Source organism: Schistocerca gregaria, chromosome 5 (assembly GCF_023897955.1).
Source record: "Schistocerca gregaria isolate iqSchGreg1 chromosome 5, iqSchGreg1.2, whole genome shotgun sequence".
NCBI classification, from domain to species: Eukaryota; Metazoa; Arthropoda; class Insecta; order Orthoptera; family Acrididae; genus Schistocerca; species Schistocerca gregaria.
In genome coordinates, this window is record NC_064924.1 from 580,959,894 (window position 1) to 580,978,696 (window position 18,803).

The 18,803-nt window shown below is 42.4% G+C and overlaps 1 protein-coding gene across 1 annotated transcript in view; it reads right to left on the minus strand.

Moving 5' to 3' along the window:
• LOC126272359 (protein turtle homolog B-like) overlaps positions 1-18,803 on the minus strand; it is a 442,077-nt gene that overhangs the window by 13,144 nt on the left and 410,130 nt on the right. The window contains exon 6 of the mRNA XM_049975170.1: positions 13,505-13,789. Coding sequence (XP_049831127.1) covers positions 13,505-13,789 — 285 coding nt within the window. The remainder of the gene's footprint in view (positions 1-13,504; positions 13,790-18,803) is intronic.

The following is an 18,803-nucleotide window of genomic DNA, read 5'->3' on the forward strand; positions in this document are numbered from 1 at the left end:
ACCTTGGGTAGGCTAGACTATAGCAATGGAGTCGGCACGTTCCAGAAAAATAAGAGCAATCAGGGGTTTCCACCTCCTCTGCACATTCTTGATGTGAGAAGATTTCCGATAATCTGATCTTAAAGCAGGGTATTCGTGAAACATTTATTTACAAAGCCACACCCCTTGCAGAAACTTGTGCTAAGAGACGCCAAATAGTTTTGGAACGAGGTGCAAGAAGTGTGTTTTTTCTTGCCCTAATACAAATTTAGGGAGATACTGAGACGGTTATGGCAAAATTCTGTCACAGTGTTCTCGAAGTCCGGAATGAACTACCCTAGAAACAATAAGGTAGTGTTTCATTGTTTGGACCATCAATAAGTGCAATCCACATTTGCTTTACATACATTCCTTTCACCACTGCGACGGACCACCATTCTTAATGCTGGCTCCCTAACCTGAAGGATCTGTCTGATCGACTGGCTTATTAGGCAATGAGGCTTCAGAAGTACGAAAATAGAGGTGTATACAAAAGCGGAAGCAAACACAAGGACTCTGATTGCCTTTCAAGCAATCCTTTCTGGGAGCACTGTAGCTTGGATGGAATCTCTGTCACCGTGGAATTACATGAAATTGTTGCTTAACATGTGCCACGTCCCGCACTGCTGATAACGATAGAATCTTAGAATAAGAAGGAACCGACCGAAGATAAATTCCATCTAATTAAGGTAGCATTTTAAAATAGTAACTGTGTTCCAGTGTTGCGGAAATGGTTGTTCTACGGCCAGCTCTCGTGAATTATTTAAACAACGCTCCAACATTTTGTCACCTGGGATACATGAAGACTGTATACAGAATCAGAATGCAGTATTTCTGTAAATCAATTATATAAAACTGCCACCTGTCAGTTTTTTGAAGAATTATGTTTTATTCCATGAACCGGATTTTGAATATTTTCAGGTTAATCTTCAGATGGTTTTCGGAAGTTACATCATTAAAAAAAATCAACAGTTCACTTGAGATTTATTCTTGGTTTTCAAATATAAAGTGTACGGTCATACAAACAGCTTTATTCCATTACAAAAACTAAAACTTTTATACATATACCTTTAGCTAAAATAAACAGAATCTACTCTTACTGAAGTCCCATATAATGTTAACGTAACAACAGAAATAAGTCAACAGTTCATTTGAAGGTTCGTTATTAATTTACAAATTTAAATTTAAATAGAAATGCCATAGTCATACAAAGAGCTGTATCTCATTGCACATATAATAATTCGGTATTATTTACTCCTGGGCAATCATAATAATGCCAATCATGACTCAAATATTTGCTATAAATGTCCTGTATTATACGTTAATATAAAATAGAAATCAAACATCAGATCACCTGATTTTTGTCTCGGTGTAATATATTTTATTCCTTTATATTGTGCTCTCATGTTATCGCCAGTCTGATTAAAATATTTCCCCTTGTATCGACTTTAACACATGTAAAAAAGAACAGATTACATTTCTGTGTAAATTAGGTCTACGCCATATTTTTATGTCAAGATTTTGTTGCAAGCAACAGTTGTAAAGCTCATGCTGTATGCTGAAAAAGTCTCGCTATCTGAGCGCCAGTTCAGAGAGTTTGTGTGAAAGTGTGTGTAGTGATAACAACTAAACATCAAAATGGAAACAGACAGACGGACAATAACGAAAAAAGCTGCCCATACTGTCGCAGTAAGTAAAAAACTAAATTTACATCCATATCGACTGATAAGCAATAGTCATGGCGATACATCACAGCGTGTTCGATCTTTTTGTCATAGAGCCAGCCCCCACCATTATGATAGAAATAATGATGTAACTTCCAGAAACCATGTGAAGATGAATCTGAAAAGGGTCGAAAACCGGTTCAAGGAGTAAATCATAACTATCTAAAAAGTGACTGGATGCAGTTTTATATAAGTTATTTACATTCAGTTAACAGTCACGGTTCTAAAATATCCGCAATGGATAAGCGTAATATTCAGTATTTCTGACCAGGTCTCTACTGACTTGGATACTATATGAGCTACTTTAAGGAATCGCAATGACTGAACGATTTGCTGCAACTACTTTTGGGTCGAGTGGTACCAATCCCGCTTGCATGAGCGGCACTCACCCGGAATGGAGTTGAACTGTTGTGGATGTTCCTGGTCAACAAAGGAAAATCTATGGCTAACGGCCTACACTAACCACCACACCCGCTTTGGTATCATCAGAGATGTATCAATCATCTCCATCCCACGAGCAGCCAGTGAAATATCTCCACTTAGACAGATCCTTGCATTCCTAGGTAAGCCCTATATAACTGAGGTGCGGCGGGATCCCCAGACGTTGCCCGCTAACGACTGTTCCACCTCAACAGCCATGCATCTCATCAGCGCGCAACACACCTCGAGATTGAGTGGTTTGTTAGTGTGGTTTTTAGGACCCTCGCGATGCAAGAGATGAATCCAAGATCTCCATTCCTCAGTGACACACAATGTTCGACTGCCTCGCAGTACAGTGGTCGCTGAAGCATATGAAGAGCGTATGGTGAAAGGGGACTGACCACGCTTACCAGTCCCTAGCTCAGTAATCCCGGCGTCATCAAGCCTATACCCAGAAAACGAATGCTGAGCCACCAGGACAAGAAATTAACACATATATTGTTACGTACCTTGGATTATGTGTATTGGACATCTTTATCGAACTTAAAAGTTTTATTTTCAAAAAATAATGTATTTACCTGTTTCTCACAAACTATGTAAGAGATTTCTACACAATGTTCGATGTCTAATATCTTTGTATTTTGTAAGCCTCTCTCATGAGGTTTCCTTAATATTTCGAGTACGAAGATTTTATTCATTTTTGATCATAATTTTGTGAGTATAATCAAGGCTTCAAGACTTTGCAACTAAAGGACTAAAAAACCGACGTTGACTAGTATATTGGACGGGTTTCAGCTGGCTGATAGCGAAAATTCCATCACATATGGTGGCCAGTTACGAACACAAAATAAGCAGTTCGGCACCAACGCAAATCAAAAACAAATACACTGGTTTACGGAAATAAGACTACAAAATTTCATAATTCTCCATAGTTATTCGGAAAACGGGACATGAACATTAAAAAGACGGTTTTCTGGAAAAGAAATTTTAAGTTCAACCTAACGATTTTACTCATATCTCCTCTTCAGAAGGCCCGAGATTTGTACTCAGGATCCGCTCTCCATGCAAGGCTTTTCATCTGGTTTTCCGTTTTCTGCCTTCTTTCATTTACCAGGTCTTCAATTGTATTTCAGCTGTAGATCTATTTTTCTCATGACGCCTTGAGTGAAAGTTCCTATCTTACAGCCCATTCTCTCTGATACCTTCATCCTCCCTACGTTCCCACAATGAGGTATAATAATCGATCACTTGTGTAAATCTCCGATAGTAGCAAAAGTCAAAACAAAAATTACTTTTTCATGAAAAAGCAACTGCTTTGTCATTGTTTCTGAAATATGGATCTGAGTAATAGACGGTCTACATAATTATCACAACCTTCTAGATGTACGTCATGGAAGTCTGTTTGAACGTAATCCATGGGATCGTTGTTTGATGACATTCCGCACACGAACCGGATACCGGAAGTCATAATTTTCACGGACAGCGCACAAGGTGGAGGTTCCCCACTTCCCTTATTTAAACCGAGTAACTATATTTCCAGCCAAACAGTATGTTATCGAAAGCTTCAGTAGTGATCTCGTTATATCTGTAAGGGATTCATACAGCTCCATCGCCACTTTTACTTGTTTTCTAAAAACACGTAACACGTTACTTACTTCGTTGTTTGTGATTTTACAGAATTATAACATCTACCTATTGGCTGAATGAGTCCCTGATTACCATGAAGGCTAAGTGTTTCATAGGTTCTCTAAGCTTTCTCTAAACACTATGGGACTTAACATCTGAGGTCATCGGTCTCCTAGAACTTAAAACTACTTAAGCCTAACTAACCTAATGACATCACACACACCCAAGCCGGAGGCAGGATTTGAACCTGCGACCGTAGCGGTGCGCACAGCAATTTTTTACTAACAGCTATTATTAGAACGTATTTGTCAAGAAACGACTTCTAAGGTGGAACAGCGAAAGATGCCGAAATTGACAAGACAACATATGACTTTAACGAGCTTTCATTACACCAGTGTCCGAAACAGCGAATGTAGGCTCCTGTTGGCGTGTTCACTACAATAAGCGGAAACAGATGAAAGCCTTCATTTAACGAAAAATGTAGTTCTCTGAGTGTGAATTGCAGTCCGTTGCAGAATCGTAGCCATGTTAACTCGTAAAGTGTTACAACGTTCCATTCTGTGGTGGTTCGCCATGTATGCGTTTTTTTTCCTTTTTTATGAGACAATCCCGATGGAACATAAAACATAGCTGTATCGGCGTGTACCGTTTCCACGAGTTATGGCTTCAATTTAGATCAACGCACTGTGTTATACGAAAGAAGCGGCAGATGAAACACAGTAGTTCGCGGAGTGCAGATTAAAATCCCCAACACCACAGGAGAAAACAACTTCTCATAGAATACAGAATAAGTATTGCAAAGTGATGAAAGGAAAGCAACACCTCAGAAAAACTCCTGTATATAATTAAATGAATTTACTACAACGGAAGTCTGTGCTGAAATTTTGAAGCTCCTGGCAAAACATTCTCACATTACTTTTTCTCTCTCTTCTGTTAAAAGTAAAACAACTGTGGCAGAACGCACATTTTAATTCGGTGGTCAAGGCAATGTACCTCACGAAGAAATAGCGTTCGAGTCCGCTATTCAGTAATTGAATCTGGAGACTCCTTCAAACCCAGTCGTTGATATGAAATGGAAATTCAATGGAAGTGGAAGTTCACTGGGTTAAAAGTTATAGATTACTATACGTTTCATCTACATGTACATTATAGTGTGCAAGCCACCTAACGGTGTGGGACGGAAGGTACTTCTGGTAACACTAACTGATCCTGCTTACCCTGTTCCACTGGCGAATGGCGCGTGGGAAAAACGGGTGTAGGTAAGCCTCTGTATTAGCTCTAATTTCTATAATATTGTTGTCGTGGTCGTTTCACCTGATGTATGGCTAGTGAAGGGCCGAGTAATATGTTGTCCGACTCTTCCCTGTCCGGAGATTGCTCGCTCGAACTTACGATGGTAAATCTCTCCGTGATACGCAACGCCTCTCTTGTAACGTCTGCCAATGGATTTTTATGAGCACCTCGACAAAGCTCTCGCGCTGAATAAAGGATCACCTGAAGAAAAACGCTAATCTTCGTTGGGTCTTCTGTATCTGTTCTACCAGGCCTAGCAAGTAAGGATCCAATATTGATGAACGAATCTGAAGAATCTGTCTAACAAGTGCCTTATAAGGCATTTCCTTCGTGGATGATTTACATTTCGTTAAAACTCGTCCTTTGGATTTGCCTGGCCTTTGTCTTTTGAACTATTTATGTGGTCATTCTACTTAAGATTGCTCTAGATGGCTACTCCTTAATATTTTAGAACAGATACGGTGTCAGGAGTTTGTCATCCATAGTGCAATTGTAGAGTAGCGGCTTCCTTTTCCTTTGTATGCGCAGTATGTTACAGTTATTCACGTTCAGAGTCAACTGCCTGAGCATGCACCATTCACCAATCATCTGCAGGTCGTTCTGCGAATCGATACTATCTTCTGTCGTTTCTGATTCCTTATAGCCAATCTCATCATTTGCGAAAAGTCCTAAACAAGTTCCCACGATCTGTACCAGGTCTTTTATACGCACTGCGAACAATAACGTTCCTATCACACTTACTAGGGGTACTCCGGAAATTACCTACACATGTATCGGCTAAGCGGCTGTTTCCGTTAAGAGATACCTGCTGAGTTCTATCAGCAAGGAAGTCTTGAATCCTTTTGCTAGTCTGATCCGATATTCGATTAGGTCGTATTTTTTTCAGCAACTGGCAGAGCGGGACGCTGTCATGTGCCTTCCTGAAGTCACGGGATACAGAATAAACACGAGCGCCGTGGTCTACAGTGCTTTGATTCCCGTGGAGGAACAGGGGAGACCTCAGTTTGAAAAGAACTCTCTCTGCGGAATCTATACTGACTTTTGCAGAGGAGATTTCCGTTCTTCTAAAACGTTATAATTATTTAGCAGAAAACACGTACCTTAATCCGACAGCACCATGTACCTTAATCCGACAGCAGACTGAATTCAACGACAAAGGCCTATAATTATCTGCATCTGTCTTACGGTCCTTCTTGAAAACGAGAATGGCTAAAGGCTTTTTTCAGTCGCATAGCACCCTTTGTTGTTCCATCGATGTATCTGGTGGTTATAATTAAAGTGCAGCTGCTGAACGATGTCCAGGATGGGCTGTAATTATCGTATGGCAGAGAAACTTTGTAGATATGCTAGTGTGTCAATGAGGAAGCGATTTATGCTGGAAAAAATTAGTTCCAGTTTTAGACGTCAGATATGGCGTTATACACTGTTTGAATTACAGTTGTAACGCGAGCGGACGGTATAGCTATCGAGAAGGAAGATGGTGCGCTTTTAGTGAAACTTTTTTGTGTAGACAGCAGCAGTTTCAGCACTGATTTGAGACAGTATCGCCGACTGAATGGTCGCAGGAGAGCCCCGATTTCTTCAAATTGTGTGAAGAAGATGATAATGAATTTCGAAAACACGGGTGAGCTGTTTGTGCGATCTGAAAGGTGTCCTACCACGGTGGAAGTAATCCTATCAAGGTGGAAGTTATTGACTAAGCTGCTGTTACTAAAACAGCACGTGCCCCAGGGCAGTGATAGTTCTCACGCTTTGCCACGATAATTTTCCTTCCTATTGCCAACATCTCGGTAAGTTTTTCTGTGTATTTTACACTGGTGTCAGTACAACATCCGTATGGTGCAGCAACTGAAACCCAATTATCAGCAGCAATCTTCTGAATTTGCTCTTCCGTTTCTGGCATGGATCGAAGTTCATGACATGTGAAGACATGCGCAGGGCAACATTTTAAAGGGAGACGACGCACATTTTACCCTATGGGATGCAGTGAATACACAGGACTGCAGTGTTTCGGGTACTGTTCTACTGCGTGCTGTGCACGAAGAGCCACGGCATTCGTCCTATGTGACTGTACTGTGCGGATTGACAAGCACCTATATTCTCGGTCAGTTATACCTTGAAGATAATACTTTCATGAAGCCTATAAATTGTACCGTGATGGCTGCAAGTTATCGAGGTCTACTTACACAGTACGTGATTGCTGCATTTTGAAGAGCGCAAAGTAGTGGAAACGATAGTTTCCATGTAAGATAAGGATATACCTGATCTCGCTCGCCCACTGAAAGATCTGCTTAATACAATCTTCCACGAATGTGTTATCTCCATGGGTTTCCCAGAGGTATGGCCCGCAAGTTCACCTAATCTAAATCCGTTTGGCTCTGAGGATATCTAAGAGAACCGGTTTACCATTGACACTTCCTGATTTGAAGGAAAAGTTTACAGGGACACGTTGCTCATATTGCACCAAAACTGCTGCCATCAACGGCTCATCACGTCGTTTTACGGATGCAGCTGACGTCTCGTACTGATCGTACTGCGCAAATTGTGTAAGCGGCCGTTGATAATAAAATCAGCATTATGCCTTTTGCATTTGTTTGACGTTTTTTTTCCCACGTCTGGTTGCTAATCCATTACCACTGAAACAATCAAATGGTTCAAATGGCTTTAAGCACTATGGGAATGAGCATCTGAGGTCTCCAGTCCCCTATACATAGAACTATGTAAAACTAACTAACCTAAGGGCATCACATACATCCATGGCCGAGGCAGGATTCAAACCTGCGACCGTAGCAGCGAAGCGGTTCCGGACTGAAGAGCCTAGAACCGCTCGGCCACAGCGGCCGGCTTTGGAAACATTTATACATGTCTTTCTTGTATTCGTAACTTTAGATCTTCACCTGTTGGCCAAACTTGGAATTACTTTTTCTTAGCGTAAATCAGTTTCTCATTAACGCATTAAAATATCTACCAAGTTTCTTTGCCATACGATACTACAGCCTACACAGGACCTCTGTGTGTAGCTGCACGTTAAATACAATCACCTAGCACGACAAACTGCTGCTAGAAGAATAAAAAATTCTTACGCATAATCAATATTGTATCTTACAGGTGTATGATCTGATCCTGATGCCTTTCCACTCCCAAGCGACTGTAGTTAGATTTCTTTTCTGCAGTTGGCTATCTCATTATCTGGAATTTCCACATTCGGATGATGAATGAAAAGAGGGAGTGTTCTAGGATCTTCCAAGTGAACCAGTTTCAGGAGACCGCATTCAGTACATCGACCTTCTTTCTGTTATCGCCCGTTTCGGTTCCAGTATGGTCACTGAGTTAACAAATAGAGGGTTTCGAACTGCTTACTGATTTTACATATAACAAAAGAAATCTGCACCAAGAACCTGAAGTAACATCACGGAAATTTTTGTCACTGGTCTGGGCTACGAACATAGTTGCAGAATACACTAAACTATTCCGAATAAGAATAAACATAAGGTAAAAGGCTGAAAAAATTCTAGTACACAAAATTTCCCATTCCACTGACAGCTTCAGTGCAGTCCAAGCATACTCAGTTGTTGTTTGACAATCTGAATTCGCAACTGACCTCTTCTTCATATACAGTTCTGCCAATGTGTCAAAAACAAAATAATAGATTGCTGTTTCTGTTGGAAATACGTAAGCAGAAATATTTTCATCAGCATGTCTTCTTCCAAGTTAGATATAACTATATTTACGTGACAATCACAACATGACAAACGACAGTAAAATGGAGAATAAAGATTTCATTGTACTTTTCTACATGTACAACCAAACAGATATTCCTCAAGCCACTGTAAGGTGCGTGCTGGAGGGTACCCCGTACGACTACTTGTCATTTCTCCTCCTGTTCCTCTCGCAAATATATAGAGGCGAAAACAACTCTCTGTACGCCTCCGTATGAGTCCTAATTTCTTGTGTCTTCTCTTCGTCGTCATTACGCGCGATGTGTGTTGGCGGTAACAGAGTCGTTTTTCAGTCGGCTTCAGATGCCGGTTTTCTAAATTTTCTCAATAGTGTTTCCTGAAAAGTATGCCGCTTTCCCCCCATAGATTCCCATTTGAGTTCCCGAAACATGTTCATAACACCTAGGTTTTTTCGAACATACCGGTAACAAACCTAGTAGCCCTCCTCAGAATCGCCTCAGTGTCTTCCTTCCATCTGACCTGGTACGGATTCCAAACACTCGAGCAGTACTCAAGAATTGGTAGCACCGGCGTCCTATATCTCTTCCCTAAAATTCTCCCAATAAACCGAAGTCGACCATTGGCCTTCCCTACCACAGTCTCCACATGCTAATTCCTCTCATATCACGTTTCAACGTTACGCCCAGATATTTTAACGACTTGGATATGCCTAGCTGGACGCTAGTATTACTGTATCCGAACATTACAGGTTTGTTCTTCCTACTCATTGGCATTAACTTACATTATTCCCCATTTAGGTTTAACTGCCATTCAACAGACCAACTGGAATTTTGTGTAAATCGTGTTGTATCTTTCTACAGTCCCTCAACTTCTACATCTTATCGTTCACCACGCCATCATCAGCAGACAACTGCTGCGCACCCTGTCCGCCAAATCATTTATGTATATAGAGAACACATTTTCCTGGGGCACTTCTGACAATACGCTTATCTCTATGTGAATAATGCTGTGAAAATATTTGCAGAAATGAAGTGGGAACCATCGAAGAGCAGTAATGTGACTCAAGCTTCTGTTGCAAATGGTTTAGGGCACGGTGATATTGATATTATGTTGCAGTTAATATGTTGAAGAGACAACTAAGGAAGTGCAAATATTTCAAAAAGGTGGAGAATTATTTATGTTGTTGTTGTTGTTCTTGTTGTCTTCAGTCCTGAGACTGGCTTGATGCAGCTCTCCATGCTGCTCTGTCCTGTGCTAGCTTCTTTATCTCCCAGTACCTACTGCATCCTACATCCTTCTAAATCTGCTTAGTGTATTCATCTCTTGGTCTCCCTCTACGATTTTTACCCTCCACGCTGCCCTCCGATGCTAAATTTGTGATCCCTTGATGCCTCAGGACATGTCCTACCAACCGATCCCTTCTTCTAGTCAAGTTGTGCCACAAACTTCTCTCCTCCCCAATCCTATTCAATACCTCCTCATTAGTTACGTGATCTATCCACCTTATCTTCAGCATTTTTCTGTAGCACCACATTTCGAAAGCTTCTATTCTCTTCTTATTCATACTAAGTCGAACTGATCAATTTCAAGAACTGCTAGACTGAACGGAGGCACAATCTCTTATAGTACACAAATCAGTGACGTAACTTTGAAGTGCAACAGACAAAAGTTTAAATAATTCCTAAAATAATTCCGTTAAACCGGGAATACAACAAAACTCAGCATTACAGAATGTGATTGGATAAGGAAGACAATAGAAAACCATGTTAATTATTGTATGTGTTTGCTTTCCTTCGATGCGTTTGGTAACGTGATTCTGTAGGATCTAGCAATAAATAAGTAATTAGTAACCATAGTCGAGGAACGATAACGATGAAGGAGTATTAATAAAACCTGGAATACACTAATGGGACATTTGCATCAGTAATGAAACTGGAACATACTGTAACAATTGACAAATAGAAATATAAAATAAATGTACCTGGAATATATACTACACTCTGCTGAGGACGTTATAGATAACTTAGTACGGAAATAGTAGTGTAAAGTAGACAACAGTACCAACGTACCGAAGCCTTTACATTAAATATATTCCTGAGACGAGTTGAACAATTTATTAGTGGAAAGAAACATATTCCTGAATACACCTACGATTGTAAGCACTTAACGAGAGTGGAGGTAAACTCAGGAATGTAACCTATAATAAATTACACGCCCTGGATCGAACATGAAGAAACTTATATATATTTCATTAGCTAACATTGGAGCTGACTAAGTGGTTTAAATACGGAAACTGTACAATACTAATCTTCATCCGGCATTTCTGATTTACGTTCTGCAGTGTTTTCCAAAACAATTCGAAATCCGAAATTTTTTAGACCACGTAGTATCCTCAAGTTATGTGGCAACGTTTTCACCACTGTGATCTTTAGTGGAGCACTACATATTGACTTGAGGAGCAAAGAAGTATAATTGTAGTGGAAACTTTGTTCCGACGTTTTACTATATGGAGGAGTTCACAACGCAGAGGAATTTTATGAAGGTGCTTTTAGTGCAAATACTATTTACACTGAAGATATGACTTAAGATGATAGATTCCTAAGAAAAGTCTTCTGCAGAATTTCAGGTATTTCTGGTAAGACTGAAAGCAAAACACACCCGAAGAAGTGCTCAAGAGGCTTGCAGCTTGCGTTTTTCCTGTCGTGTGACTGAGTGACCGGGAGATTATTCGCTTTCTGAAGATACAGAAAGTCAACGACCTTGTGAGTAACACTTGGGTGAGTGACCGTCTGTGGCGGCCGAGCGCTGTTGACGAGCGGAATGTGCTCAGCCCTTGTGAGGCCAGTTGAGGAGCTGCTTGTTTCAGAGGCAGCGGATCCTGTCACGAAAACTGACATCAGCCGGAAGGGCAGTGTGCTGATCACATGCCTCTCCATATCCACAACCAGTGACGCCTACCGGTTGATGATGTCACAGAGTTCGGTTGGCACTGGTTGGTCTTCTGAGGGCTGTTCGGAAAGAGTGGAATTTAGCTTCGAAGAAACAGAACACAGTAACAAACCAGAGACCCTCTGCGAAAGTATGACTGCTACGAGGCCCGTTAGCAACGATACACAACTCACAGCGTATATGACATTAAATGCGAACATTTTAGGTTAGGCTTTACCGTTATCGTTATTGATATCGAATGAAGCAACGAGTTTGCTATTACCATTCACTCGTAACACTAAGCTTGTTGTTTCATTCGGTATATAGCACTCACTGTTAGCGCCTGCGACATGCTGAGAAAATGGCTACGGCAGAAAACGCTCTAGAAAATGGACACCTAACTGCACTCTGTGATATCTCTGGAATTACTAAGACGAGCTCTTATACGTTGCAGAACCTCTGAATGAAATTGGTGGACTACAATTCAGCTAGTCTGACCACGTTGAGGCAGAAGCGGACACAGAACGTACATATTTTTGAAGTTGACTGAGGATACGGAACAGGCTCCTAGGTATGTGGCAGGCTAGAGGATCTCTTAAGTAATACAACCTAGTATGTTGTCTTCGGCGGCGTCTTTTCATAAGGGACAAGGGTAGTATCAGGGGTGCCTCAGGGAACTGCGATTGGGCAGTGTACACGAATGATCTGGCATACAGTGTGGACAGCAGTCTGCGGTTGTTTGCTGATGATGCTGTGTTGTACAGGAAGGTGTTGGAGGTAAGTGACTTTAGATTGATGGAAGACGACCTACACAAAATTTCTAGTTGGTGTGATGAATGGCAGCTGGCTCTCAATATGGAAAAATGTAAGTTAATGCGCATGAGCAGGAAATACAAACCTGTAATGTTCGGATACTGCATAATAGTGTCCTCCTTGTTACAGTCACGACGTTTAAACACCTGGGCATAACGCTGCTAAGAGATATTAAATAGAGCGAGAATTTGAGGATTCTGCTAGGGAAGGCTGGAGATCACCTTTGATTTCTTGGTAGAATTTTGAGAAAGTGTGGTTCATCTGTAAAATAGCTAGTGCGATCCATTCTTGAGTACCGCTCGAGTGTTTGGGATCCGCACCACGTCAGACCGAAAGAGCGCATCGAAGCAATTCAGAGGCGAGCTGCTACATTTGTTACCGGTAGGTTTGATCAGCATGCAAGTGTTACGAATATGCTTCGAGAGCTCGCACTACTGAGAAAGTTCAGGGAAATGGAATTAGAAGCTGACTAGAGAACCATTACATTGACGCCAACATACATTTCGCGTAGGTACCACGACGATAAGATATGAGAAATTATGGCTCATACTGTGGCATAAAGGCAGTTACTTTTCCCTCGTTCTGTCTGCGAGTGGAACAGAAAGGGAAACTAGTACTTGTGGTACATGATACCTTCCGCCACGCACAGTACGATGGCTTGCGGAGTGTATATGTAGATGTTGATGTAAATCAGTAACGACAGAATGGAGGAAACGTTAGAAGCTGCGTAGAACAAAAACCGGTACTAGGTACAAATTTGACAAAGGAAGAGCATTTTTAGGCTGAAATTAGAACTGAATTTAAATACTTCAAGCAGTTGTTAGAAGAAAGGTAATATACTAAAAGGCAAACATCCGTTCATTTGAAGGATACTGGTAGAACGATTTGACACAGTAAGTTAGCAACTAGATCCAGAAGATATCAAGGATCCTATCCTGGTTAGAGAAGTCTGAAGCAGAGGACGGGAACAAGTTGAGAGACACGGACTGCCCTCTAGCTCACCTTCGAGCACGTGCACGGTGATGCTGGCGGCCCTCGCGTTGGACGGCGCGCACGTGTAGTTGCCGGAGTCGGTGCGCTCCGCCCTCGGGATGAGCAGCTGGCTGCCGCCGCGACCCTTGCTCACAGCCACGCCGCGGTCCTCGTCGTAGTTGATCATGCGGTCGTCGTGGTACCAGAAGACGAACACCGGCGCCTCCGTGGCCCGCCTCAACTTGCAGATCAGCCGCAGCTCGCTGCCACTGCGCAGGTGCAGGTCCGGAGCTCCGGCAATCTCCGCCACCGCCTCTGTCGACAGCCCAGGTATACAAATAAGGTCACTTGCTAAGAATCAAGCTATATCCTACGTCAGAATCACGCAAGCTGCCTAATGGAGAGCGACACAATCTACCTCACATTAGAGTCTCTGGTAGTCCATCGAGGACAATAGGACAGCAACCGGGCATGAAATACTTGAATAAAAAAAATTAAAATCAACAGCTGTATTCTAATTCAGATGTCGTTTATTCAATACATGCTGCCCGTTTCGACGCGAAGAAGCGTCATCTGCAGGCCACCAGTCAATCTGCCATGAACGTACGAAGCAAAGTGGCAAAGACCAACGGCCTCTTCAGATAGAAACATTACAACTTTGCAAACATGTTGTGCCAGCAAGTACAACCAGCATTGTCGTGTGTAGCAGATGCATTATACATTTCAGATTGAACATGCTGTCCCAAAACGCCTAATACGTTGTACTGTTTCCTTTTGAAGGCTCAAATGATGTTGTCTTTGAGATTCATTGGCTGATGGAAGAATACGCTTTAGGCCTGAAACCCACGCTTTTTCGCATCGAAACTGGTAGCATATTTTGAAGAAACGACGCTACGACGTTTTAATTATAGTCCAACTAATAGACCATTGGTGGGCTTGTTACCGGTAGTTACGGAATCCAGTTGATTTTGGCCACCCTGCACTCTAATTTGTTGGTTGCACACTCTGGCTGGACATGCTTAATACGTTGCTGTGTTTCCACTTCAAGACTCCGTTGGCCTTGGTCACTGTGGTTCGTACGTGGATGGAACATTCCACATGGGGCCTCAATATGACGTTTTTACGCGTCGTGACTGATAGCGTGTTTTGAATAAACGACATTTGAATTACAGTAGAGCTGTTGGGTTCAGGTTTCATTAAAAAATGGAAATAACCGTTTCGCATCATTTTCGGGGGGCCACATCCGGGAAAGTTCGGCCGCCAAGTGCAAGTCTTATTTCAGAGGACGCCACATTGAATGACTTCGCAATGACGATGAAGTGATGATGAGAACAATACAAAACCCAGTCCCCGAACGCAGAAAATCAGCAACCCGGCCGGGGATCGAACCAAGGCGTGCTTGCTAAGCAGGCGGAGTGAGGTTTCATTATTCCAGTACTTCACATACCATCCACCTGTTCCATTTATGAACGAAGTGCGCGGGGAACTGTTTCCCTCCGATCTGTTAATAACTAGACAGTGACATCGTGTGCCCAAACGGATAGGAATCGAGGCATCGGTTCTGAAGCAAACTCTTGTACACCGTATCCACATCCTAAGGGACTTTCAAGCGCTTCTCATCATTCCTGAGTCTATCAGTATCCACCTCCTTCCACAGTATTCCTTAGGATTCTCTTAGACTTTAGATTACTCTTCATCAATACTAAATTGTGGTCTAAATCTATATCTGCTGCTGGGTACTCTCTACGATCCAGTTTTTTATTTCGGAATCTCTGTCTCAGTCAGCTAGAATCTGCCTCCGACTCAAGGTCTTTTGCAGGTGTAGCTACTCCACATATGATTCGTGAACAGAGTATTCGCTATTGCTAACTAAAATATGTTAGAGAACTCGGTTAGTCCCTCACACTGCTTGTTTATACTGCTAAGCCGATATACTCCCACAACATTTCCTTCATTTCCTTCTCCAGCTACAGCGTTCCTATGCCCCATCATATCTTTTTCACCTAATTTTACACGCTGAATTCCGCGTTAATTATCCCCATATGCTTTCACTATCTCTTCGTCTTGTGCTTCCTACGTCGGCATGTTACTTGAACTATCGTCTTAGCATTGTTTTGCTCCCGAATCTGATGAGACCAACCCTACCGCTTCATTGTTCGTCCTACTTTCCTATTCATAATGAATCCTACTCCCATTATAAATTTTTTTGCTGCTGTTGATAATGCCCAAATTCCGAATTCATTCTGGAAGCATCCCCTACCCTATGGTTAAGCCATGTCACCATAGTATCCCTTCATCCAGGAGTGCCAGTTATGCAACATTTGCAGGAAAACTTCTGTGGAATTTGGAAGGTAGGAGACGAGGTAATGGCGAAAGTAAAACTGTAAGAACGGGTAATGAGTCGTGCTTGAGCTGCTCAGTTCGTAGAGCACATTCCCACAGAGGCGAAGATCTCGAGTTAGATTCTCGGTTCTTCACACAATCTACCAAGAAGCGTCTTACCCTATATTCGCCTGACCAGACTCTTCACCTTGACTCCACGTCTCTGACACGCACTGTATCCAAAAAGAGCCTTCGTGTTTCCCTTTTCAGATTTTCTAGGTATCCCAGTTTGTTCAAACTCCCACGCTTCGTCTCCTAAGCCCGTCGGTGGTTGGTACCACTATTTTCTCATTTTCTTCTCCTCCTTGGCAGTCTTCACATGAAGGTCTGTGAAGGGCATAATTCGAAAGCTTTGCCAGTGGTAATGTGAAGAAGAAATGGTTCAAATGGCTCTGAGCACTATGGGACTACATATCTGAGGTCATCAGTCCCCTAGAACTTAGAACTAATGAAACCTTACATCACACACATAATGGCCGAGGCAGGATTCGAACCTGCGACCGTAGCAGTCTCGTGGTTCCCGACTGAAGCGCCTAGAGCCGCTCGGGCACAAAGAGTGGTTAAGTCACATTGACACTTGTTTCATTACAGACCCGATGTCTTGAGGATAAACATCGTGCATCTTCGATGCAGAGGTTTTCACTGTCCTCTGAGCACTATGGGACTTAACATCTGAGGTCATCAGTCCCCTAGAGCTTAGAACTGCAAAAACCTGACTAACCAAACGACATCACACACATCCATGCCCGAGGCAGGATTCAAACCAGCGACCGTAGCGGTCGCGCAGTTCCAGACTGTAGCGCCTAGAACCACTCAGCCACCCTGGCCGGCAGTCTGTTTCCCATCCCAGGGGCAATAAAGGTCCGTGAATATCTTCCTCTGAGGTATTTAACAAATCCGTTGACAGAATGAGGATTACTTCCTCAGTTAAAACCTTCAGCCGACACTGATAATGATTTTTATTCCAAATATAAGTAGTGGCTGGGTCCGAGCCCGGGACCCAGACTTTTTTATTACTAGTCATCGACGGTACCGTCTTTTGTCATTTTGTTCGTCATTGTTCTCATCGTTTGGTCTAGTAGGACGTCAAATGACATCCCTTGAAGACATTCGTCGAGTACTTCACTCCGTTTCTTTAGTATAGAGGGTAGCCTGCCATCTGATCGAACACGCTGAGCTACAGTGCCTGTCCACTAGACCGGGGGAGAACTGTCATAGACTCAGGTAACTACTAAGAGACACATATGTTGAAAGGTATAACATCCTCTAGGTACAAAACTCCCCGTCATTCATTCTTTGCCTTAGTCTCCATCAACAGTTTGAGATTATTATGCTGTTGATTTTATTCAAAAAGTCCAGAAGTTCTTAGAGAATTCTACTGAGAATAGGGGTCATAAAAAGACATCATTGGTGTCGTTTCACTCTCGTAAATTTTTCATTTATTACTGTCATTTTATAGACCGAAAACTATGGATGAAGGGTTGCATTTTCTAATAGGAGCACCTCGTACTTCCTCTAACTTTCTTGAGGTGATATAAGTCATGAGAGCCCTCCTAACACAGTACCGGACCTCATATTTCCCGATACCGTGGAGCAATTCGAAGTGCCTCAGGCTCAACAAGTCGGTGGAAGTCTCCTGTAGAAATATTGAGCCATGATTCCTCTATAGTCCTCCACAGTTATGAAAGTGTTACCAGTTCAGTATGTTGTGCACAAACTGACCTCTCGATTGTGCCTGATAAATGTTAGGTGGGCTTCATATCGTGCGATCTGGATGGCCAAATCATTCGCTCGAACTGTCCAGAATGTTTTACAAACCAACCACTAACAATTGTGACCCGATGACATGGCGCATTGTCATTCATGAAACCTCCGTCGTTGCTTGTGAGCATGGAGTCCATCAATGCCTGCAAGTGGCCTCCACGTATCCCAACTTAACAGGCGACTAAGTGGTTTGGATTTATACACAGACGGCACCACTATGGAGCTACCAACAGCGTGCACAGTCCCTTGTTGACAAAGTGTGTTCATGGCTTAATGGAGTCTGCGCCAGATTCGAGCCCTACCCTCACCTCTTCCATCTAAAGTTGCGACTCATCTGACCAGGTCAAAGTTTTCCAGTGATCTAGGTTCAACCGATTTGGTCAGGAGGCCAGGAGAGGCGCTGCAGGCGAAGTCATACTGTTAACAGCGGGAATTACGTCAGTTGTCTACTGCCATTGCCTATTATTAGCACCAAATTTCGCCGCACTGTCCGAAAGTATGGGTTCATCTTACGTTCCATTTTGATTCCTGCTGGTATTTCACGCAGTGTAGCTTGTCTGTTTGCACTGGCAACTGGCAAAAATCGCTATCCCATGACTTCTATAACCTCAGTGTCTTTGAGGCTTGGCTGTTAAACGTATTGTTACCTGTGGCTAATTACAACACCATTTTTCTGAGAATTTTGAACAACATGCAATGAAATACATGGATGAACTTTTTCTCTACCTCTACAAATCCTGTGAACGTATCTCGATTTCTGTCAACCCTTGCTTGTGATATCAAGCGCGAAATCTGATCTGCCTGTCCGTGCTTTCCCTTTCCGAAAGCCAAAGTAATCGTCATATGACACATTCTCAATTTCCTACTCCTCTCGGCTTTATATTATTCTTGTCACAAACTTGGATGCTTGGGTCATTGAGGCGATAATGCGATAATTCTCGTACTAATCTGCCCTTCCTATTGTCGGGAAAACGTTGCATCCCGAAAGTCTCGGGACTAGAAAACCAATCTGAACAATCTACTGATTGTCACTCTTGGAATTATTTTAGATATTTCGATGGAAAGTTATATATCTTTTCCTCCTTATTAGATCGCAATGCATCAAAAGCCATATTAAACTTTGACTCGAATACTGGCTTTCCCAGTCTCCCTTAGCGATTTCCAATTCTTCTTGTATCTGAGG